This window comes from Malus domestica, chromosome 08, assembly GCF_042453785.1.
Source record: "Malus domestica chromosome 08, GDT2T_hap1".
Lineage (NCBI taxonomy): Eukaryota > Viridiplantae > Streptophyta > Magnoliopsida > Rosales > Rosaceae > Malus > Malus domestica.
In genome coordinates this window covers 482240-508022 of record NC_091668.1, presented here as the reverse complement: position 1 = coordinate 508022, position 25783 = coordinate 482240, and the positions used below count along the sequence as shown (strand labels likewise).

General features: G+C 37.8%; 3 protein-coding genes, 1 long non-coding RNA gene and 2 other non-coding genes across 9 annotated transcripts; 3 read left to right on the top strand and 3 right to left on the bottom strand.

Moving 5' to 3' along the window:
- The first annotated feature begins 619 nt into the window (after window positions 1-619).
- Window positions 620-691, top strand: TRNAP-UGG (transfer RNA proline (anticodon UGG)). Its single transcript has one exon. It is a non-coding gene; the product is annotated as a tRNA-Pro (tRNA).
- Window positions 692-2157: 1466 nt separating this feature from the next.
- LOC103410446 (uncharacterized) lies at window positions 2158-3567 on the top strand. The gene is made up of 3 exons (XM_029106436.2): window positions 2158-2512; window positions 2674-2941; window positions 3095-3567. The coding sequence occupies exons 1-3, from the start codon at window positions 2368-2370 to the stop codon at window positions 3342-3344; spliced, it is 663 nt and encodes a 220-aa protein (XP_028962269.1). The 5' UTR covers window positions 2158-2367; the 3' UTR covers window positions 3345-3567.
- Window positions 3568-5135: 1568 nt separating this feature from the next.
- Window positions 5136-6655, bottom strand: LOC103440222 (F-box protein SKIP23-like). The gene has a single exon (XM_008378892.4). The coding sequence runs from the start codon at window positions 6549-6551 to the stop codon at window positions 5349-5351; it is 1203 nt and encodes a 400-aa protein (XP_008377114.1). The 5' UTR covers window positions 6552-6655; the 3' UTR covers window positions 5136-5348.
- Window positions 6656-8669: 2014 nt separating this feature from the next.
- LOC103440221 (probable alpha-amylase 2) lies at window positions 8670-13108 on the top strand. 4 transcript variants are annotated; one of them, XM_008378891.4, is made up of 13 exons: window positions 8670-9000; window positions 9253-9332; window positions 9438-9471; window positions 9777-9814; window positions 10082-10208; window positions 10302-10528; window positions 10622-10767; window positions 10885-10997; window positions 11253-11341; window positions 11748-11870; window positions 12101-12136; window positions 12317-12415; window positions 12502-13108. In XM_008378891.4, exons 2-13 carry the CDS (start codon window positions 9315-9317, stop codon window positions 12691-12693), a joined length of 1242 nt encoding a protein of 413 aa, XP_008377113.1. In that variant the 5' UTR covers window positions 8670-9000; window positions 9253-9314; the 3' UTR covers window positions 12694-13108.
- Window positions 13109-15558: 2450 nt separating this feature from the next.
- Window positions 15559-16885, bottom strand: LOC139198347 (uncharacterized). The gene is made up of 2 exons (XR_011583771.1): window positions 16625-16885; window positions 15559-16069 (listed from the first exon to the last, which is right to left on the bottom strand). It is a non-coding gene; the product is annotated as an uncharacterized lncRNA (long non-coding RNA).
- On the bottom strand, window positions 16675-16822 carry MIR394A (microRNA MIR394a). The gene has a single exon (NR_129517.1). It is a non-coding gene; the product is annotated as a microRNA MIR394a (primary transcript).
- Window positions 16886-25783: the final 8898 nt, after the last annotated feature.

The window sequence follows — 25783 nt, the reverse complement described above, 5'->3', positions numbered from 1 at the left end:
ACATCAACATTTTATATTACTATTCATTTTTGTCTTATTATCTCTATAAAAAAATAATATAAAATGTTAATATGGTTTAACCGTGACCACCCAAAATAAGAGGGCAGACAATCCTTATCCTTATTTCTCTGCCCTTTATGGAGACAACTCGGTTTTTTTTTTTTTGGAAACTTTAATGAAAAGCTCCCGGTAATGTTCACTTTAACGAAAAACCATATTTTTACACTAAAAAGTCAATCATGGTACTATTTATTTACCCTTTATTTTATCTTTATCGTTAAAACTCAAAGTTTTCAAACTCTTTTCATTAGTTTTCCTTTTTATTTTTTTCACCCCTAAAATTATGTTAGGGGATGGGTGTAATGTTTTATTTCTCTGCCCTTTATGGGCTTAAAACTGAGCCGACATGGATGGCCCAAAACATAAAGTTGGGTTTAATTTTCCCAGGTTAGTGCTATTCCAATGTAATCCATGCCTTGCCTAATATCCAGACTTGAAAGGCCTCAAAACATTTTGGGAAGCAGCTCCAACTTCTCACTCATTAACGCAGCATGTTTTGTTTTGTTCCCCCAAGTTATACCTGACTATTAAATTTCAAAAGTTCAAAAAGTGTCCACGAGGGCATTTGGTCTAGTGGTATGATTCTCGCTTTGGGTGCGAGAGGTCCCGAGTCCGATTCTCGGAATGCCCCTATCTATCCTTCTTCTTTTTCTTATGTTTTCAACTTCTTCAACCTCTTGAAGCAATTATTCATTGTTCGATTGTCGGAACACACCTTTCTTTTGTTTTGTTTAAGGGGAGGTCGGGCGCCGGCCACATTGCGAAGAAGTTGCGGTGGACCTTTCAAACTATGCATGATACACCTTGTTATATTAGATGAAAAATGATTAGGGGAATCTTTTGAAATGGAACTCTTCATGAACTTTTTGTCATCTCATAATTTAACAATTTAACGTTAATTTTTGTATTAACATTATAAAACGTTGTGCAAACAATATGAGGTGGCAGAAAATCCATAAAAAATCTCACTTTTGAGAGTCTCCTTTGCATTTCGCATATTAGATTATAACATGTTGATCAATGATTATACCACGATTTTAGCTTAATTATATTTGATAAAAGTAGCATTAGTTAATTGGTCTTTTGGCCTACGTACGTAGTTTGGAGAATTATGAAGAGGAAAGGTTTGCAAAGTTTCCATCGAGATTGGACGGGTAGTAGTAGTGGTCCTAGTGGGTCTCATTCATTGCCAAAAACAATATGGTTCACCTTATTTATTTCGTTATCTCAATCATACACACTTATTTTATATGAACATATATATCAACTAATATTGATTTGAATACTATGGTCTAGTTGGGTTAACAACCCTTATTTAGGGATTTGTTTCCTTAATTCTATTGCAAGATTGAATGTTAATTTGCTTTGGATGTGTAAATTTCACGAATTTCGATATTTCTACGTGGATAAGTACATAAGGTAATTAAATTGTAATTTGTTCTTACCATATCTTAAATATTACTATGGACGTAGACCATTTACAGGTAGATGTTTCTATGTCACAATCCCAACCACATTTTTGCTGCTACGAATAATGATGAAAATATTGCCTTAATTATATCAAACAGTTATCAACAATCCATTGAATCCATAGGCACTTTGCAAACTTGGCAAACTAACCGCACCGAGGTAGACCATTCGGAAGATTCTTAAGAATATACCCTCCTCAATGCGCTCGCTCATCATCATCTTCCATCACACTCTTTTGTTTGAGCTTCATTATCCGGCGTTTGATTCAATTCCTGACGTTGAAAAATCACAAGATAGTGGTTAGGAGAATGTTAAAATACATTTATGTATTGTCCTGACTTCTGAAATATGAACTGTTATGACGAAGTCACCAGCTGATCCTTTATAATAACAAAAAGATTATACAAGAAAATTTTCAGCTTGCCGTACATCAAGTGTCATAATACAATTGGTTGAAATTTTTTTATCAATGTTTTTTTTTTTATCAAGAGTCTAACCAATTATAATACATTTCGTGTACCAAATCATATTCTCGGCAAAAATTCTCTCACATTTTACATACTCTAATCCAGAAATCGGTCGCCCCGCCTCGCTATATAATCAAGAGAAACAGAAACGCTACTTTGCACTTTGCACTTTGCAGCAACGCTTTATCATCGTTATCCCTCTCAAAACTCAAAGCAAAAGCGACCCTATCCATCCCCTCTTACTTTTTCACACTTTCGGATTTCCGTTTCCAGAACATATTCTGCTTAATTTTCGCAAATTCCACTATATAATTAATAAATACAACTACACTCTCTATAGTCAATCGAGAGAGTTAAAAATTTATAAAAAATGAATTATTTTTCTTCCCCTTCTATACCAACACTCTCTCTGTCAGACCAGCAACACCTCCTTGAGAAACTTCAAGTGTTTAACATCCAAGGCCGGGACAAACATGGTCGAAACGTTCTTCGCATCGTCGGAAAGTTCTTTCCAGGTAATTATTCGATAGAATCCAAATGCCTTTTTATTTTAGCGCGCTCCTTAGTTACAAGTTTGACGCTACCATACTCATGATAAAATATTTGTTGCTTAATTAAGACGTTATTACTTGGTTACGCTGAATTTATTTTGGTTATGTTAAATGTTCATGATCAGCTCGAAGCGTGACGAACGAGGCTGTGAACAAGTACTTGGAGGAGAAAATATTCCCAAAGTTAGGGGAAACGGCTTTCTTCTCGGTGGTGTACGTGCACACAGATGTGAATCGCGGTGACAACTTTCCCGGAATTTCAACCCTCCGATCCATCTACGAGGCAATTCCGACCGCCGTCAAGGATCGGCTTCAAGCTGTTTACTTTCTCCACCCGGGATTGCAGGCCAAGCTCTTCCTCGCCACCTTTGGTCGTCTCCTTTTCACCGGAGGGTACGTTACGTAACACTAATTAACAAACATCGATGCACATTTAATTAAGATGGTAATTAACACAATCAAATATTAACTAACAGTTTTAGCAAACGTTGACCCATGACGCACGTTAGTGAATGGTAATGGTGATGTTTATTGGTGGACCTGCAGGTTGTACAAGAAGCTAAAATATGTGCAACGGCTGGAGTTTCTATGGAACCAGGTGCGGAGGAATGAGGTGGAGGTTCCGGAGTTTGTGCACGATTATGATGAGGAGCTGGAGTACCGTCCGATCATGGACTATGGATTAGAGAGTGATCACCCCAGAGTCTACGAAGCTTCCTCTTTTGCGTCTTCTACGACGTCGTCTATGCTGGATTGGCCTGCCGTTTCCATGTACTCCATGCGTTGTATTGCCTAGCTAGGCTGCACCTAAGTTGGAGGATATCAGTTTGTTTTAGGTTGTTCCTAGTAACTTCAAATTGTACAAAAATTTCAAGTCCGAAAAGAATCGGTTTGATTTCTGTTTCGTACTTGGTTCTGTTAGAATATGAGTAAGAAACTGAATATTATAGCTGGTTGTAGTGTTTCAATTGACATAGAAAAGTCTTGCTATAAAGCTTAAAACTAATATGATTTGGATTCATAGTTGGTATCCTATGGTGTTTCTAATAGGAGAATTATTAGGATTACTCTATTATAAATAGCGGTCACTGCTCTTACAAAACATACTCTCAATATTGAACTAAGACATATTGTTAGTTTGAGTACTTTTGGTTTTGCAAGAGAGGAGAAGGTGCACTGTTTAGAAGTCTGCTTTAGCTTCTTCTTCTACTACGTTTACGGGTTAGTTTGTCATTGTGTTTATCGAATTGTGATTTTAATACTTAAATAAATTTGTGGTTCATGAGCTTAATCTCTTAACTTATATTTTTTATAAGTTTAATCTTACAGGTTCCTCAGTAAAGAATGTCTGGGCCGTTTACAAACATATCAGAAATGGCATTAGGCTCTCCAGTTTGGCCATACGCAGCATGAATCTCAGTCGAAAATTTGATAGGTAGGCATAGTTCTCAGTTGTAAGAAACACTTGTGCACCGATGCGTTTTTGTTAGAAATATTTTTACTACAATTTTGTTCCAAGCCCTTCAGATGCAGGTGCGTATCCAGGAAACGATTCAACGAAACCAAACGAAGTTGTAAGTATTTCTGTCAAAGAGAATCGAAATTGTACCCTCCCTATATATCGATGGTTTCTTAATTTTAACTCAATTTGAGTAATGATCCATCAATTACAAATTCATTACCATTTATCCCTCAACTCATCAAAACGTGCAACTATAGTTCCTCAATAAAAAATATATTACCATTGGTCCCTCAACTTTAATTCAACTAGAGAAATGGTCCCTCAACTTTAACCAAATTAGAGTAATGGTTCCTCAATTTTAACACAATTTGAGTAATGGTCCCTCAACTTTAACTCAATTATAGCAATGATCCTTTCAACATAACTCATTTTGACAAAATTCTGACGAAATTAACGAGAATGACCATAGCTACACGTTTTGATGAGTTGAGGGACTCCAATTGTAGCAATGGTCCTTCCAACATAACTCATTTTGACAAAATTCGGATAAAGTTGACGAAAATGACCATAACTAAACACTTTGATGAGTTGAGGGATCATGGTAATGGATTTTTAATTGAGAGACCATTGCTCCAAATTGATTAAAGTTGAGTGACCATTATTACAACTTACTCATAAGTTTAAAAGGTTTTGTCTTCGTTACTAAAAAGACCGGCCCCGAAAGGCCACTTGCAATAGCTAAGGACAAGAGCAAAAAATCACCATTAATTCATAGACCAATTGCCAAATAATTTCAGCAAAATTTGAGAATCCCTGTTTCTACAAAACGAAAACAAATCACCACCACAATGTTTCATCTGCAATTGACAAATTGTACATCAGTCCATCTGAGACGAGGAGAATCTGCCGTGTAACCGGATCATATCCCCTCTGCACACAACGCTCTTAGCGTTAGCGCGACACAAAGATACACATCCGGTGACGTATGAGAGTTTCTCCGATGGCACATTTTGTTTAAATCATCTAAACACCACTCGGGCCAACGTTAACCAATCTCATCACCCTATCACCTAAACCATCCAACACCATAACTCACCTCCCTTGCACACCAAGATACTAGAGAGATTGATACAAAAGGGCAGTATCTGTGTTATTAAACATTGATATATATATGGATTACTGCAGAGTGTCAATTATTACATAGAATGTATAAACAAATGCACGAAACGGAAAACATAGAAATAATTATATACAAACCATTGTTTAACATTACAATTAACACCGGATAATTGCGATTACTTACCATTCAATTGAAATGATGATCCTGCCTTCACTGCATCAGCATGGATTTGGAGTGACCCAAAGAGGCAGAGAGCCGGCAGGCCAATGCACCTCATAATTTGAATTCCTTGGATAAGGGGGCAACTCTTGAATTGTTCCATCCCACAATTTGAAAATGCCCGAATCATATCCCCAGACTCCGCTCTCATTGTTTGATTCCGAATAATCGTCTGTGAAATAAACGCAGTTTCCAAGACTTCCCGGAAAATCAGACGCCGACAATGAAAACGATGAGTTTTCGCCGATAAACACCATCCTATCACCCAAGTTCTCAACCTTGTCCCACCTCTCCCCCAACCAATTCATCCTGAAAACATCAAATTTCGCTGTCCTGTAATTCACATTTGCATTGTCCACCAGAAAACCATAATCAATCTCCAAATACCGACTCACCAACAACAAATCATCCCCTGAACTCACCAAATATCGCATGTCGGCATCCTCTAGTCTCGGCGTTCGGATTAACCTGACCCTAGGCGGAGACGGACCATTAACATCGCACTCCGCCACGGTGCCCTTCTTGTCGACGGCGTAAAACAAACCGTCGGCAGATACGACATCCTCGGAATACGACTGTGCGCCGTCGATAAAAGTCCAGGTCTGGTCTCCGTCCCTGCAAAACGCCAAGTCGCCGGTTTGATTGACAATCGCTACGGCGGTGAAGGTGAAGCCCCTGGCTTCCAGAGGACTCGAAGAAAGGACGACCTTTTTCAGAAACGAATCGCGCATTTGGGTCAGGCTGCGCGTGTAGACGTCACCAGACGGGGATACGAGGGCGTATTCTCGGCCAACATCGGAGTAATCAAATCGAACAACGTTGGGGAAGGTGGAGAGCGGAGGGAGGTGGCGCTTGGCGCGCGTGAGGGGGTTAACGAGGAGGACGGAAGGGGTTTCGTCGAGGATGACGAGCCATCCGTGGGAGGAGCCGCAGCGGCGCTTACGGTGAGAAGCTTCTGGAAGGTGGAGGAAGTGGACTCTGCTGTTAGAGAGGTTGAAGAAGGCGCGGTGGGATTGGTTGGGCTGGGATTGGGGGAGCATCAGCCAGGGGAGCTGGGGAGGGAGGTGGTGCGGGGTTTTGGGGACGGAGGCTCGCCAGCTGTGACACACCACCCGGAATCGGAGGTAGTCGGCGTAGATTGTGAGCTTTTTGGAGATTGATTCGGCGAGCTCCGGTGGTAGTTGGGTCCAATCCACCTCCATTCTCGCGGGTAGACACGAAGGACCCCACCGCCCCCCGCCACAGAGGTTTGGCTTTCCTTCTCACTTTAACAATATTCGCTCAATTCAATTCAATTCAACTTTACATAAATAATAAATAAATAAATAATTCCACCACTCTTTGAGTTGACATTGGACCATTGGGAAGGTCGCTCGATTTGGAATTTGGAAATGAAACTGGGCCGTTAAGCCAAGGCCCATAATGTTCAAGGGCTCACGTGCTGACGAAAATTCTCACAAGTTGGAGTGAAGGACCAATGTTTCTCATTTTGCCAAATTCAAGTACCGATGTCAATGGACTGTAAGTTCAGGATCCAAAGGTGCATTTTTTGTTTTCCTTATTTATCTCCATCTTCTTTCATTTTATATAAGTTTATATTTATGAAAACTAATGAAAAGGTCTTCAAATATTTACATTTTAATAAAAAATCATCCACTAACTTTATTTAATGATAAGGACAAAAGAATAAAATTATCAAAAATCCATAAAGAACCCAACTTGCGCTGGGCTCTTTAAGATTCATATGTTGATATGTATATTGTACATTAGTCATGATTCATACTTTATGGGATTGGTAGGTTTTGCTCCACTCATAAGTTGAGGCTTGAAGTCTACGTAAGCATTCAAAGTTCGTGATATAACGAGTTGCGCGTATCCCCCCATATAAATTGATACCACAAATCCTTCATCCAAACATCGCAGAAACAAGAGAGAGAGAGAGAGAGAGAGAGAGAGAGAGAGAGAGAGAGAATGGATGCATTACCAACACCAGCCGACTTCAAACTTGACGGCATTTGCTGGAATTTGTTGTCAGGGCTGGGGTTCGTATGCGCAAAAGTTGCAAAGGTTGAAACCCTTGAGTTTCAACGTAAAATTAGCATCACATAGTGCAACATAGTGAGATTAAAACCCATAAATTCAAAAGTAGGTAGAGCCGTCACTTGGGTTTGAGTTTGAGACCTTCAAGCTCTTGGGCATTAATGGTGCCGACGTCCACATTGCACCGATCCCACATGTAAGACCACCATTGTGATCTTTGCATCCCAGAGACTTCAAATATACTAAGTTTGGGGTTGATTTGTGAAGGTAAGTGGGAGAGAGAGCTTTCTTCTCTAGGTGCTAGAGAGATTGAGTTCGAGAGAGGAGAGAATAATGTAGTGCCGTTAAATTTTATAAACAGTGTATTAAGTTTCATAAACAGTGTATTAAGTTTTCATAAATAGTGTCATAAATTTTCATAAATAGTGCAGTAAGTTTCATAAACATTATATAAGTTTCATAAATAGTGTGAGGACGCGTGGGTCTGCGCGTCAGTTTTTTTTAAATTTTTTTTAAAATATTAAAATTATGTCATTTTCATTAAAATTTAGGTTTTTTTGTCTTTTTATTAAAATTTAAGGATTTTTCATTAAAATTTAAGTCTTTTTTATTAAATAAAATTATAGCATGATTTTTATTAAAATAAACTTAATCCAAACCCTTTTCATGAAAGTTCCTTTTATATTTACACAAAAAATGTAAATAGAAAATAAAGGGATTAACACAGAATATGTAAAGTCATCCCCCTCTTCTATGTATTTTCCCGCTTATGAAGATAACCCACCATGATAAGAAAGTGTGTATGGTCACAAAGTCAAACATTAGCGGGGTAATTGGCTGCCGACAATTTCAAAAACGTCATGTATATTTTTATGTGTATTTATTTAACTGTATAAACCGTCAAGGCAAACTAAATTATAACATTTTTTTCCTATTTCTTCTTCTATTTTTTTCTATCATTCTTGTTCTCATTTTCTCTCTTCTTGTATGCAATCTATTGTACCACCAAATCTCAATGAAATGCTTCAGTTGACAAACCTCGTCACTATTACTCTACTGTTTCCGATAACAACTATCGACAAATCTCTACATCTCGTAAGAGTCATTGGCATAATATATTATTTGAATAATATACCCGTACCTCGTTTCAACGGTTCATGTTGCAGCACGTCAATTTCTTAACCCGGCAGAGTACAGGAATGACGAAATCGTGAATGATTTATCACCGTCCAAGTCCAACTCATCATTTTCTTAACGTGCCCAATTGCAACAGCACAACAATTGCCCAACAGCACAAAAGCCAAACATCCGATCCCGCCATTCACAACGCACCTTCCCTCCATTTCCATCTCTCTGGTTTTCCACCTTTCCAAATTCCAACTCCCTTCTGCCATCGCCTTTCGATATCGAATCCTTTTTCTTCCTTTTACAGCAGAATATCTATATTCTCTCGTCACCTTTTCAACTTCAACTTGTATCGTGCTTCCGCGTGATTCGAATTCGGTGGTCTCCCTCGAATTTTCAGCTTTTTCTGTCCTATTTATGCTGCCCAACGGCGCAACCCCAAACCCACAACCGCAATCGCATTCGCAGCCAGCCATAGAGCCTTCGGTACGTATCTATTTTCTCCCATGCGAATTTTGCAGTTGTAATTCCGATTGCTTCTGAAGCCCTGCACTTATTCATGTACTTTTGCTTGCATTCGTGTTTGATTTCGTTAATTTTAACCTGTACGACTTTTTTCTTGCGGAATATGAGACGAAACAGATGAACGTTTATCATCACCAAGATTTCATTGTCTTCTCCTCCATTTTGTGTCATATTGCCAGTGTTTTGGTGCACCCATGTCGTTCATCCATGTAGGATAACTGCCCGTGCCTTACCTGCAATCCGGGGCCGAGTTGGGAAACTACATCCTGAGTCAAATGGGTTACGGAAGTAATGTATGCATGCCTTCTCAATCTCTCACTCATTCACACACACACACACTCGCACTCGCAAGATTGGAGGACTTCTTTTCTCTAACTTTCCATTTTGATGAAATGCAGGATTCACGAGAAAACGCGCAGCAGACTGATATTGGTATGCTTTTGCTTTCGCCCGCCGATGCTTTCCATTAATTTTCTCTTTGATTAAAGGGGATAAGGGATTCAAATAGGCCGCATGAAAACGCAGATCTTACTTTGTCTTGTGAATTTGGAAATTTCAATCATGAACATTGAGAATTTAACTGTACCTGTTGAATAAGCATAGATTAGGCTCTCTGGTTTATCTTGTGTTCATACTAATGTGATACTTTGCTGGCGTTTGAAAGTTTGGTTCGTGGAGAACATTTTGTATATCCTCCTTTTCTTGACACTAAAGAATGCTTTTGAATTCATATGCAGGTGCAGCGGTGCGCAATGGAAGAGAAATCCTTTTGCAGGTAAATTTTACACTTTCCACATAATATTAAGATATGTTCAACATCTTGTTGGAGCCATTTTATACATAAAATATATAGTCCTTATGGAATATGGTAATCCTGTTATTTGAAGTGATTAAACTGCGGTCTTCTGGATTGTTGGAGAAGTAAAATGGTCGCTGCTGTATGATGCAAACGTTTTTTTTAACTTGATATTGTAATGATGGTAAATTGTTTTGGTTGCATTAAAGCTATGATAGCTCTCATTTGACCGAACTATATCTACAGGCCTTCAATTGGGAGTCTCATAAACATGATTGGTGGAGAAATTTAGAAACTAAAGTTCCGGATATAGGAAGATCTGGTTTTACGTCAGCATGGTTGCCGCCTGCAACTCATTCCTTTGCACCGGAAGGTTGGATGCACAAAATTTCTAGGCTGTTTTCTTATTCTCTCTGCATATAAATGATTGGATCACCATGTTTGTTTTCTTTTTCTCTTATTATAGGTTACCTTCCGCAGGACATATATTCTCTCAATTCTAAATATGGATCTGAGAACTTATTAAAATCTTTACTTCATAAAATGAAGCAACATAAAGTTAGAGCAATGGCTGACATAGTTATCAATCATCGTGTTGGGACTACTAGAGGGCATGGTGGAAAGTACAACCGCTATGATGGAATTTCGTTGTCATGGGATGAACGTGCTGTCACATCTTGTACCGGTGGACTGGTAATGAAATCTGTCACTGCTTGAATGACTCTGCATGATTCATGATGCAATGTCTGTTGAGCTCACTGAATTTCTCTGTATTTTATATATCAGGGTAATCCAAGCACTGGGGACAATTTCCATGGGGTTCCGAATATTGATCATAGCCAACTTTTTGTTCGAAAAGATATTACAGGATGGATGCAGTGGCTACGTAATAATGTTGGTTTTCAGGATTTCCGATTTGATTTTGCAAGGGGGTAAGACTTATACTTGCATAAAATTGAGTTTCGTTTTTAACTGGGTTTATTCACCGCGTGCGTTTTTCCATGTCTTTGATTTCATTTGGCCTTTACGTGTTTTCAATGTTACAATAGTTATTCGGCAAAATATGTGAAAGAATACATTGAAGGAGCAAAACCAATTTTTTCTGTTGGGGAGTATTGGGATTCTTGCAACTACAACGGTCATGGCCTGGATTACAACCAAGGTATTGGATTATATGGTTTTGAGATGTGCAGGGTATTGGACTATATTAGCCTATAAGAAATTAACAAGTTTAACACTGCATACTACCGTATAAAGGGTAGCTTAGCCCCGTTGATAGCATTCCTTTTTGCCCTTTCATTTGATGTGTATTGTAATTTGCTGTCTTAATTGGGTACAGGGATCAAATCTATTTCTACTGAGGATTTAGCATTGAGTTGACTGCTTGATCTTTATGATGATTGATAATGTTACGCAGATAGCCACAGACAGCGGATAGTAAATTGGATCAATGGCACAGGACAGCTATCAACTGCGTTTGACTTTACAACCAAGGGAATTCTTCAGGTAAATTCCATTTGCAAACAGATTGGCATATCCAACCGCAGCCCAACCCTTCGCACACACATACACAACAGTCCACTAAGATGGACATCTACAATAATAATGAGTCCCGGTCATTAGATCAATTGAGTGGTTAACCTTTTTATTATATATAAGAAAAGAAATCATGTAGCAATCTTCACCAAAGTATCTCTTCGTCTATGAATGCTAGTTCTCCTCACAAATACGTCCAGTCTGCTGTATCCGTTGTACATGCCACCTTTTTTTTCCAGATTGTAATAACGTCCGTACTCATCAAAATATTTATTAATCAATGAGTACCATTTCCTTTCCTTTTTCTTCTGGTTGCCACCTACCCCTCCTATTTTCTTGCTTAGACTTTGGACATTTATACATGCATTCTATGCAGGAAGCGGTTAAAGGACAATTGTGGCGCCTGCGTGACCCCCAAGGGAAGCCACCAGGTGTAGTTGGATGGTGGCCTTCTCGATCTGTCACCTTCCTAGATAACCATGATACAGGCTCAACCCAGGTACTGTTACTATTCTGTTGTGCTGGAGTAAATATCATTGGGAGCTTAGGCTACAATCTTTTGGGCTGAACAAGTCAAGTTTGGGCCTAAACAACCCTGATTAATACTCTCTGCATACAACTACATTTTCTCTGCGTACAAGTTACTGTGGTACCTATCTTTTCAGAGGTTGGCTGGTTCCATAGTGAAAGTAAGAAATCCACTCACATTATAATCATTTTGTCTCGCAGGCTCATTGGCCCTTCCCTACAAATCATATTATGGAGGTACGGAAACTTGTTTATTAAGTTCAAATGCTTTGCATTTAGATGGAAAGTCCAGCTCCTGTCATTGATGTTATTACTGCTGGCAGCTGCTGTATTCTAATTGATATGAGAATAATTCTTCAAACCCACCTAAAAATTGGAGTGCAAGTTCTCTAACTTCCAAGTCCATGCTTTCCGCAGGGTTACACATACATACTCACACACCCAGGAATACCAACAGTTTTCTACGATCATTTCTACGATTGGGGTGATTCCATTCATGATCAGATTGTGAAACTGGTATGCAGTATAGGCAGTTCCCTTTTCCGACTTGATGTCTTTTGAACAAAAGTTTCTCATTTGTTAGCATTGGCACTTGTCTGCAGATTGACATCAGGAAGCGTCAAGACATTCACAGCCGATCATCTATAACGATCCTAGAGGCCCAACCGAATCTCTACTCTGCTATGATAGGGGAGAAAGTGTGCATGAAAATTGGGGATGGTTCATGGTGCCCGGCCGGTAGGGAGTGGACACTGGCAACCTGTGGTCATAGATATGCTGTTTGGAACAAGTAGCTTAGAAATATTATAGATATAGCTTTTATATATTTATGCCCACGCACTATGGTTGTTAATATGTATTTATATCAATAAGACTTACACCAAATAGGATGATAATCGACGTCTCATCCTCCACCCCATATGCATTGATAAAGGAGGACCTACATGAAACGGAGACACTAAAAGGACGAGCTGACGTTTGTATTGTACGGAAGGTTTTTGCACTAGGAATCGTTGTAGTAACTTACAAGTATGGAACTGAGACTTCATGTTGTATCATTAGACCATTTCTAGTGCCCTAAAATAATGTGTTGCTTTATTGAGTAATGTCATATTGAGTGGTCCTTTATGCAAAGTCTGTCTGACCCCTCACATTGCGAGGGAGACTTAAATGAAATGGGAATGCTAAGATAATAGTGTTAGAAACCAATTGCACGTCATTATATGTTTTGATTTTTCCATGTAGTCGTATAATTGGTTTTAAACTACACTAACTATCTTGACGTCTCAATTTTGTGCAAGTTTTCCCACGTTAGATTATTTGATTGATCTTCAAATAGCAATTGTATATAATCCTGCGCATCAAACGACAATGATAAGAAGAGTAAAACAGTAGGAATGTAGAAGAGAAAAAAAGGGTTGGAGATGGTGAGGGGACCGAAAGAAACAGCAACTTGAGATATGTCCAGTTGACCAAAGTCAATTTTATCATAAAGACAAGAAAAAGGGGTGTGTGTGTGTGTTCCAGGTGACTTGTATTATCACCTCTGAATAGCACGAGCCTTAAAAGTAATCATCGAAGATTGTAGTAAAAAGAAGAGAAAGCTTTGGTCCCGTAAGAGGATATATGATTTCCCCCCGCCCATATGGACACAAATATATAATGCAATGATACAATTATTCACCACCAAATATAATAATAAATAAGTATGCATCAATATGCAAGACACTGATATCACAATTATAAATCACGACGACCAAATACTATAGGCGAATTGTAATACTGGTATCAAATTTCTAACATGCTAAAATTAGGCTAAATTTATTGTGTTACCAACTTGATTATTTGTATTTTCATTCTAGTTTTATATAATGATGTCTACGTATACATACAATCATGCATACAATTACTGAATGATTCTTCAACGATGAGCTAAAGTGATCTATGTACATACATGTGTGTGTGTGTGTATATATCACTTTCTTTGGGTTAAATACTCACTTGTTTGTATTGAATGACACATTTTGAACATTTCAATTAAGTATTTGTAAGGGGTTTTGTTACTCAACGAGTGGTTAAGATAGAATATTCATGCATTCAAAGTTTAGAGTTTGAATTAAACAAGTTGAGGATTAATGGGTTGACAGAGATGTGGGAGATCATCCCGTCTAAAATAAAAGCATAGATTTCAACGTCATTTGTCTGCGGGCAGTACTTATACAGGTTCATGAGGAGTTTTAGTTTATTAATTAAAAACCTTTCTTCTTTTTCGAAACTTTATTGTTAACTGTGGCAATGGTTAGTGATGCTGGTTGTTCTCGTTCCAGTGCTTTCCTTGAACAGATGCAGGGATTAAACGTGCTTTCATCAATCATGAAAACGAATAATATATGTGTGTGTGTGTGTGTGTGAAGTGAATCTGCAGATTTCCTTTTCATCACTTGCAGCCTTGCAGAGTGAGTGAAAAGTGTTCACATTCTTATTCTCTGCCAAAACATGGCTATTTTCCTTTTCTTTTCACATTTTCTTCTACGTATGCAGAAGGTAGAAAATTACCACAGGCAACAGTTACCCTGGAGTTAAGGTCAACGGAAGAAAGATTACTCTTTGAATAAAATGAAGGAATATTGACTGAGCTCGTGATGTAACCCGCATGTGAGTGTGGTACGCAGGTAAAGCGATGAGGGGCATTATATAGAGCCAACAAACGATTGTGGCCACCGGCCCACCACACAGCAGAAAGCGATCCCGCTCCACTCCACAAAACACTAATTACTCAATTTTGCATGGCGTTTATTCAAAATAAATTAGGTATGTAGGGAGGCTCGCGTTCATCAATTCTTTTCCTTTGCCGTTTTTGATTCTGACTAGTTGAAAGTAGTCCATCCCCCTCGTTTATTCCCCGTTATAGAAATGTGTTATTCTCTCCCCTCCCTCACCTATTCTCACAGTTGTGTTATTCTCGCCCCCCTTTTTCCCTCCCTTCCCTCCTCTCCTCTCACAGTTGTGTTATTCTCGCCCCACCCTTTTTCCCTCCCCTCCCCTCCCCCCTCTCCTCTCACAGTTTTTTTTTTTCTTCCCTCTCTACAAAGATCAAAAAACAAAATTTCTTCTTCCCTCTCTTCAAAGATCAAAAAACAAAATAAAATCTTAACCGTTTAAGCAGGATGAAAGAGAGAGATGGGAAAAATCCTTGTCCCATCCAAAGAAGGGTGTTGGGTGATGTTTCTGATCTGCGTTATTTATTGGCATCGTCAGTGGTTTGATCATATCCTACGTTGCTGTTTAGGTATTATGGAAAATAGGTACAGGCCTTGGGTGAGAAGAGTGGAAGATAGCAGAGACTTGGACTATATAGAAAGGTATTCGTATTCTTCTTCCTTCTCTTGACTTAAGTGAGTGGTAGGGCTGCCGTGGCCTTATCAGTCATGATATTAAAAGACGTTGGTCCACCACAAAACCATAATTAAAACACAAATTACTGACACTAAACACAATGGTGGCAGGCATGCATGCATGCCATGCCATAATCAGTGATATATTACCCCCTTGTATTGGTATTAATTAATCTCATATATAATCAGCATCATTACACATTCAGAAAAAAATAAAAAATAAAAGAAAAGAAAACAGGAGTCACTGATGATAGGATAACAACATTAATGTCAAAAGTTCAAGCTCCATCGGTAAACTTGAGGAAGCCTTAGCCATCATTTTTGGTCTGACAGCGTTCTAATATTTCTTGTTCATCTCGAATACTATAATCAGCATCATTACACATTCAGAAAAAAATAAAAAATAAAAGAAAAGAAAACAGGAGTCACTGATGATAGGATAACAACATTAATGTCAAAGTTCAAGATCCATCGGTAAACTTGAGGAAACCTTAGCCATCATTTTTGGTCTGACAACGTTCTAATATTTCTTGTTCATCTCGAATACTAACTGTGTTTCGAGTCTTTGATCTCCCTCGTCAAATGCTACCTGTGTTTAGAGAGCTTCCTGCTTCATTCGCTACTTCCTGCAAATCTGGGTTTATATATAAGGTGTATATGGCTCCCCCTCCTCCACCTCGTTGCTAGCAGCTCCTACGATATGATCTCTTAGGTGTTGCTAACCCTAGCTGGGTTAATTAAGTTGGTTCTTGTTTGGGCCTCTATGTCGCGCTCCCTTGTAAAAAAACCCAAAAATAAACAGAAAATAGACCCAGAAAACCCTAACAATAGATAGATCAGAATAATTGAACAGTTCATGCAAACAATTATTTTTTTTTTACAAGTAGTACCAAATATTTGGAGAGCAAAATCGAATCCCTTAGTTATGAGGTTAGAAACTAAAGATTTCAGAAATTGGGTATATATATAATATATCTACATAAGTAAGCAAAAACCATATGGAAACCAGGATTCCATTAGCGCTACTTCCCAATCATCAGCAGTCGTGGTACTAATCAATTATTAAAAAGAAAATTAGCCAAAATGAGTTGATGAAATTGATCAAACAGAAACAAATTGCAAGAGTTCACTGGTGATGATTGCACTGTTTAAGAGGTGCTCAACTGGCAATATAATTGTTGGACCCAGCAAATTAACAGACCAATAAATTATGGAACCAAAAAAAAAATCATCTGATCTGTAAAAAACAGAAAAATCTAATAAACTGGAGAATGATCAGGATGAGCGGCAGCATCAGAAACTGAGGCCGTTGCAGACGAAGAATTCTTACCCTATTGTCACGAGGAAGATGAAGTACTGCGTAAAGATACATCTATGTCGTCACGGGGGTTTTACAAAGAGAAGCCAACAGAGCTCTGTTGGCAGTATGCCCACCTCCATCCATTGAGCCACAGACACACAGAGAGAGGGGGGAGGTGGACAGAATGCCAAAGAACTCTGTAAGAAACTCTTTGCAAAACCCACGTGATCATCCAAGTTTGCAGAACTAGCAAAGAGACCCACGCAGACGATTCTTCTAACACAGAAAGATATGGACAGCTATAACGTAGATGTATATATGGAGTGGATGAGGAATTAGGGTTAGGAGGGGACAGATGGGTTCTATTTATTTTGTTAAGTACTCACAATAAATGGATGGAGGGTTGTGGGTGTAATTAATTAATTGAGAGCTAGGTTTCAGTACTCTTTCAGAGAGAGAGGAGAGAGAGGAGAGAGAGAGAGAAAGAAGGGGGGGGGGGTTGGTGGGGGAGGCTAGGTTAAAAAAAGAAAATGAAAAGAAAAGACAGCAGAGAAGATATTTGATGAGATTGGACGGATAGTTGCAATCCTACTCGTAGAGAGAGGCTACAGGAGGCATATTTTACATTTACAAGGATGGATGTATGGATACCAAACGAACAAACCCTATCATCGTCATCATACTTATTCTTCTTCTTCCCCTTTTTCCCCTCCCTCGGTTCTGATGAAAGCCTCCCTTCACTCTTTTTCTTGCCTTCCTCCCTGTCCTCACTCACCCCCAATTAAATCCCCTTTTCACCCCTCCATCCCATCCCATACCATCCCCCCTCGTTTCTGATGCCCAACACAACAAATTCAATAAGATACTTGGATACGTCACCTCTCTCTCTTTCTCTCTCTAGTCTTTAAGAAAAATCACTAAAAAGAAAAGGATTGTGTTTCTCGGAAATCTTCCCTTACATTTTTCACGGTTCTTGGAAAGGGCAAAGGATCCTCGGCGGATCATTTTGCTAAGGATTATAGGGATTTTGTAATCGTGTTCATTTATTGTACATCATACAGTTAATTTTTATTAGATAATATTTATATTTGAATTTTAAATTTTAAATAATTTTTTATCATACAATGTACAATAAATCAACACGATTACAGAATCTCTAGAATCCTCAGGAAAATGATCCTACGAGGATCCTTTTCCCTTGGAAAGGGCCATCTTAGGCCATTCACTTGACAAAATGCATATATATATATATATTATATATATATATATATATATTTCTAAAAATACTACTCTTATTATATATTTGTACCATTAATTGTATCATCTCTCTAATAAAGATAATGAGTACACAAAACATGGGAGTTACATCTTTATTAGATATAGCATTACAATTTGTACCATCATTTGTACCATATTTCTAATAGAAGTAACATTACAATTTTCTTTTTCTTTACGAGAGAATAGAGATGAAAAAATAGGATTCTACGACGATTATATGATATAATTTCTTGGGAAATAAACAAAAATGATCAATTTTCTTAATCTTCGGACTAAAATAGAATTTTTTTTTCAGATATGCACACACGACATACACAACAATAGGATATAAATAAGATTTTCTTAAGAACTTAAAATTACCAAATTGCCCTTCCATATAAATGGGTTACCTAGAAATTCCAACCTTTATTTCTCATTTTGTAGAGAGATAAACAGAGAGGAGAGGGAGAGAGAAAATCTCTCTATTCCAATTACAGCTCAAAGAACCCTAACCCACTCATCTTCTTCATCCAAGAGCTCTATCTCCACCCAAATAATCGACCTCATAACTCCCAAATCCACAAATTTGAGTTTGCAAAATTCGTTTGATTTTGATTCGAAGCCTCTAGTTAGCATCGAGCACTTTGAATTCGAGCAAAAGCCTCAAATTCTGAAGCAAACAGATCTGAAACCCGCCACCCCAACCTTATCCAGTTTGTGAGCTCGGACCAGGCAATCGTGAGGCCGATTGCAGTTCAGAAAGTGATTTCAAACGAATAGGAGAATAAGCACTACCGTGGAGTCCAACAAAGGCCGTGGGACAAATATGCAGCGGATATCCGGGACCCGATACACAGAGTCTCCTAGGTGTGTCCGGGGACCTTCGACATGGTAAGAGGTAGCAAGGGCTTACGATCGAGTGGCATTCAAGCTCCGCGGCACCAAAGCGATCCATAACTTGATTTAATTTATGGGATTCAACTTATATGAAGAATCAAAGATTCATTCATTTGAATTTGGTACCAAATTTGATTGGGTTCAAATATTTCAAGGATTTGAAAATTGCAGTTTGAATGGGCATGAAAGAACCCAATTGAATCAAAGGGAATTATTTTGCGAACTTGTTCTCTTCTTCATATTTGCAGGGTCTGCCTTTGAATCAAAGGAAAAGGTAGAAAAAATACGCACTTATACATTGTATGTACATGACATGCTCACATATTTGAGTTTAACCAAAAAACTCAGAGCTCACAGCTCTCTCTTCGAATATTGCTAACTATTATATGATAATAAATCACATAAGGACTATGTATCCTTGTTATCTTCAACGCCTACCATGTCTACGTTAGTATGAAGAGTATCAAATATGTAAATACGCACCATATACATTATATGCACACCACATGTACATTACATGTACAGTACATGCACATGATATGCACAGAACTGGAGATCGAGCAACGAGTTGCTTTTCGCATTAATAAGAAACTTTAACGGCAACCTATTGCAATAGTGGATACAATTAAAACATAATTGTTACGTATATAAGGTTACAGTGATAGTTTGTAATGTCTTGTTACGTATATCAACCACCGCCTAACCGTGCTTGTGGAAAACATGATACTCGTTGTCGTTATTTCATAGACATGCATGACCCTTAACGTGCTCTAAGCTTTTTCTTAATTTTGTTTTTCGTCGAGACCAACTAGGTTGTGATTATACTCACTAAATTCCGGGGCACAACATACATGCATAACTAGTGAACATTCTCACTTCTCATATTAAGTTGTAGTCATGCACACCACATGCACACCACATGCACATTACGAAAAAAAATTCACAAATTTATGCAATTGGACACTTGAACCAGAAATTGTTCCATCACAATTTTGTAGCACGTCAAGAAGTAAAGTTTATTCCACAACCCATAGACCCAACATGAAACACAAACCCTAATTTAACTTCTAAGTATTAATTCATCTTACAAACAACTCATTTATTATATAAATCATTGATGTTGAAACTTGGAATTAAACACCTTACCTTACTATGCCTACCAAAGCTTCAATTACGGAAAAAAAATAAAACTTTCCGGCCAAAACATAAAATATGGTGCAAATGTCCTATCTTTAAGGATGGAAGAATTTGTTGTGTTTGGTTATGGAAGAATAACACACATAACTCATAGATCTGAGCTCAACCCTAAAAACCCTAACCTCACTATTCTCACCTCCCTCTCGCATCCCTGTGTTCAAAATCAAAGGTATAAGGTCAACCCAAAATCCAGCTCATTCTTCTCATCTATCTTTGGACTTTTCTCTCTTCGAAATCTGAGCTTAACCCAAAAACCCAGAGCTCTGTGGCTATCTGACATCTCTTTCTTCCAAATAACAAAAATAGTGCAATGAGCTAAGGGTTCTTAGTATTTATATGTGGGTATTTTAGTAATTTTAGTTTTGTGCATGGCCGGTTTGTCCAATTTTTGTCATAAGATTAAGAAAAAGGTCATTTTTGTCTATTTCCCTAATTTCTTTGCTTATTGTGGCTTAGAACTAGCTAAATATTTGTTATTATGTATTATATTAATGTATAATAAAATATTTTTGAATACGTCTGATATTATCCACACTAAGGGTAGGGTTGGCTAAGTCTTACAATGGCCTGGCTATAATTTAGTTCAAATTTTTCTTTAACAAGAACCAAACATAAGATTTTTCAATTGCAAGTTAAGAAGAATACCACTAAACCCTAAGCGGCAAAACTAACTAATATTTGATTTTTTATTTGAAGGCATATGATCACCTATCCAGCGAGAGATAAAAAGTTAAAAACAATGAAAACAATTAGCAAGTAGCAAGGCACACATTTATCTTGAAGGGTTTAGGGTTTTCTTAGGGTAGTGTTAACACACCTATTTTTACTTTTCACACACATTTTTTAGTTTTTGACTTTCGAATTGAATGAAGTAAAAAAGATCAATGACTAACAATGGTATGTGGAAGGTAAAAATGAGTGTGTGAATAACACTATTTTGTTTTATAATCACTATATCAGAGCATACAATTTTTTGACACTTCTCAAGCCTGATTCAGTAGGTTCGAATTTGCTTCCTAAAGTTGAATTTTCAAAAAGATGCGCTAATTTCAGCTTAAGGATATTAGACGAATGACTAGGCCTTTGAAAATATGTTGGCTATAGTAAATGAATAATGTTTGAGATTTTAAAAAAGATGTGTTAGCTCTAGCATAATGAAACATTTTCAATGTGGGAATTGATTTCCTATGTGATCAAGGACACTCGTGATAGGGGTTGTTGCATTTTACAATGCCGTATCGAGATATAACAAATTAGAATATTGTAACCGAAGGATTTGGAACAAGGTTCTATGGTACATAACCCAACCTCTTAGTTTGGGTAGCGTTTGGTACGCATATAGGACGGAACGGGACAGAACAGGACGGAATAAAACATAAGTTCCATGCTACGTTTGGTAACATAGGATGGAATGGGACAATTTCGCGTTTGGTACCCGCAGGTCGAAATGGAACGAATGATTAAATGACAAATTTACCTATATTTCTTCGTTGACTTCGTCGACTCAACCTAATGGATTTTCTGCAAAACTTGGATTTTCTGCAGCCGTATATATGAAGGTGGGGTGAAGCCGGCAACTAGTAACTTGTTTCCAGACTGCCACTGGTACAAACAAGAAGAATTATTCTTGGATTTACTTTCATTTCGTGAGGTGGGTTTCTCTGGGATTTCCAAAGCATTAAATTTGGATCGGTTGTCCTTGGATTTTGATGGTCTTGAAGGCCTCACAGCAGAAGCTGATTTAGGGGCTTTCGACAACTTTTTGTTGTGTAAAGAGGGGTTTTGGAATTAGAGGAAGAAGAATGATGAGAAAGAAAGAACCTGAAGCAACCTCGCAGGGCTTCAACGAAGATGGAAGACAAAGCATCGCTACCATTGTTGCTACTACGAACGGTGATGGCATTGAGATCCCGTAGTGGATTTCGAGGGCTCTGCCCCTTTAATTTCTTCTTGTTCATCGTCGCCAGTGGCAGTGCTAGAGAGGAAGCTAGGTTTGAAACCAAACCAGCACTCAATAGATCTGAAACCAAACCAAATGATTTGAAAATCTAACGGCAGGAGAAAGCTGGGTTTGCTTGGATTAAGTTAGCCATAGTTGGGTTGTTGGGTTTGTGGTGGAGAAGGATGAGGCTACAAGAAAGAGGGAGGGTAAAAGTGAAGAAGGCGACGGGGGAAAAGGAAGGGTAGCCAGTGGAATTAATGAAAAATATGAGGGGTACTGTTGTCCAAAAAAATTATAATTTTGTGTTCCACGGGGTGGAAAGAGTCGTTTTAGAGGGGAGAGGTGGAATGAAAATTCAACCAAAACTCGTTCCGTGGAACAACGTGTTCCACCCGTTTTAGGCGTACCAAACATGGGACGGAACGCCTCGTCCCATTGTGTTCAGCCTCATCCCACTGCGTTCCATCTCGTCCCATGTACCAAACGATACCTTGAAGAACTTAAAAGGTACGGGTACACTGTCCACCGTAATGTCTTTCCAATGGCACAAGGCGAATGTGATCACAAACTAGGGGGCACATGCCCCTCTTAGTTTTATAAAACTACTCAAAATTATCTATTCTTCAATCATGCTCTGTGAAACAAACGAGTTCAAAAAAAGGTTAAAGAACGTCGAACCTCCCTCCTCCAGCCCTCTTATAAATTTGAGATCCCCGCCCTATACATATATGATTTAACTCTTCGTTTTATTCAATATTAACCTAAAGAAATAATTTAAAGAGCATTAAAGTGCGAGGATGTAAGCTAATAGCACATGGGTATGGGTTGGTCAAGTGCTTGACGAAATGTTTCATCGTAAAAACTGAAGAAATTATTTTGCCACTGCACCCTTTATTGTTTAAATGCAACGAGGTAGAGTCATGCATCCACCATTACTTAATTGTGCCCGTGGTGCACTAACTTTCTGAATTATCTCATGTCATAGCGCATGTGTAAATTTTTATCTATATAACGATGTATAATAGATACGAAATCCTACGATTACGACAAGACATATCCGTTCTATTTACATTACTCTCCTAGCTAAAAAGCAAGCTAAATTTCGTTAAATTTTACATCATTCTATTGGTGAGTGATGCTATAAAAAGCTTCACAGGATTTGTATTTGTCATTGAGATTTGACCAGCAAAAAGCTCCAAGCATTTCGAACTAAAGCTTAATTAATTGACAAGCTCGACAAGCTTAATGGACAACCTCGTTTTATTGATGAAGGGTCCTACTAAACCACTAAGTTTGGAATCCTAGGTACCCCATGATCATTTCCCTCCTACAAAAATATGGTCATTTTGACCTATATGTGACACACGTATATATACTTTACATTTGACAATGGAAAGAAAAGGTAAATTTTAGGTCAATCCTCTCCAATTATTACACCATACAGTAAATAGTTTTAGTGCTTCCTTTTCATAATTCCACCGTGTATGCTATGCATCATGTGCAGTGCTTGCTTTTTAATTTTGTAGTCTCCAGTAGTCTCTGAGAGGTTAATTTCAGACGATAAAACTTCCTCTTTGTCGATTGATACGTCCTACTCATGACACCCACAACCCAACCCATACGCTGTCATCAAAATCACTTCCCAGGCCATCATCTTCTCCTCACTTCATCACTCCCCAGCTAGCTGAATATGTAGTTATTTTATTTTATTTATTTATAAGAGCAAACTTCCACAAGTTAAATCTCCCTAGCAATTAGCAACCCGCATGCATTTACTATAGACCAACCTTCTCTACTACCTATTGATTGAAATCTACTCCCCAACTATACGGTCCGTGCCCAATAAATATTTTCACAGTTTCAAAGTATTCAAAGGAACGAAGGAAGGAACTATACCGAAGTAAAAACACACAACAGAGTGAAGAAATTAGGATCCCACTCCCGCGTAGAATAAATGTTCATCGACTGAAAATTGAAATTGAATTTGACATGTCTTGTACTTATGTGACCTGTCACCGTCCCATTAGTCTTTCTCTTTCTCTCTGCGTCCATACCAGTTGTCCTGGCTGAGTTTCTGTCAGAAGTAGCCATGATTGAATCATTGGGACAATGAAATTACTTAATCACACTTCACGCTTGTTTTTCCATTTCGTAGAAGATATTGTCAGTGATTTAATTTTAAAGTTTAAACTTTAGACAAACCAATACTAATTTAGATAATAACTGATCATCTGGGGAAGAGAGCGAACGATCCATCCCTCAACATTAGTTTTTCTCAAAACCCTAGCTAGGTGACCAAAAGCCAAAAGATGTTGAAGTAATTAGGAATATTAATTAATTTTGTAGTTAGTAAATATTAATTAATTGAACTGCCAGTCATACTAATTGAGAAGAGATTTTTTTATGTATCCGAAACACAGGTCAGTACACCACGTGTCATAATGCAAGTAAAGAAAAACTTATCTTCACTTATATCTTAACATGTAATGTACCAATTTGTATTCCGGTGATAAAGAAAAATTTCCACTTACTGAGTACATAGTACTGTGCGGGTGTACTTGTCCTGGAGTGAAAAGTGTTTAGTTAATAGCTTGGCTAGATTTTATGGCTGTGGCAAATAAAATTCCTTTATCAGTTCACAGTAAATTTTGTTGGACAAGGATTGTCTGCCATCCTTATTCCCGTGCCCTTCTGTTTGTGTGGTCACGGTGAAGTCACGTCAATATTTTATATTATTATTCATTTTTGTCTTATTATCTCTATAAAAAAATATAATATAAAATGTTGACGTGGCTTAACCGTGACCACACAAAACAGAAGGGCACGGGAACAAGGAGGGCAGACAATCCTTGTCCAATTTTGCTATTCTAGCTATAATAATCTAGGGTTAATTTATTGTTTAAACTACGGCTATAAATTTTTCCCAAAAATCTCAAACTAAAAAAAAAAATTCCGACCTCATACCAAAAAATTTCCAAGCTAATGATACTAAAATTTTCGGGATCCATACTAAACCAATCCCAAACCTTTTGGTACGAGAATCGAGATTACATATTCAACGGTTCGGGAATCCTGAACCGAATCGAAAAATAAAAATATTTATTTTGGTTGCATGCATGTTAAAAGTTGAATTTAAGTAGTTTGATAGTAGACTATATTAGAAATAGAAGTATGAAATTAAGTAGTTTGGAACTTTGAAACATCAATTTGACTTGCTATGATTGAATTTGTATGAAATTTCAAATTATTATGAGGTAAAAAAAACTCTAAATTTCAATTGATATGAAATTGTGGAACAAAATTTTAGGCCCAAGGCCTAAATTTTAGCTCACATTAAAAAAATCTCAAATTTCAACCTAAAAACCCAAAAGCCCATAACCAAAAATCCAATCCCAATCGGAATACCGAAAACATTTCGCAAATCTCAAAAATTGATAATACCGAAATTTTGGTTCGGAATTGGTTTTCAAATCCCGTCCCGAAAATATTTGGTTTGGAATTGAGATCCCATTTTCGGTTTGAGATCCACCCCTACTTTAAATTTGCTAGAAGCCTAGATAGGAGATGAAGAGCAGGGATAATCAAATAATTCAAAGGCGTCACGTGTTTAAATTAACTAAAGTTAATTTTCATATGAGAAATGTTGAGGAAATTCTCTGAAAAATAACTCTCTAAAGATTCTTTTTCACCTCATATTTTTAACACAATATTTTAAAATGTTAGTACAGAAATTGACATTAAACTATGATACATAGAGAGTTCTACTTTTAAGAAACTCTCCTTATCTCTTTCTCATACAAGGGAAGAGATCCTCTACGGATCTATGTGTTCGGAACCCAGGGATCAAATGATCTGCGGCTTTAAAATTTGATCATACGGTAAAAAATTATTGTAGC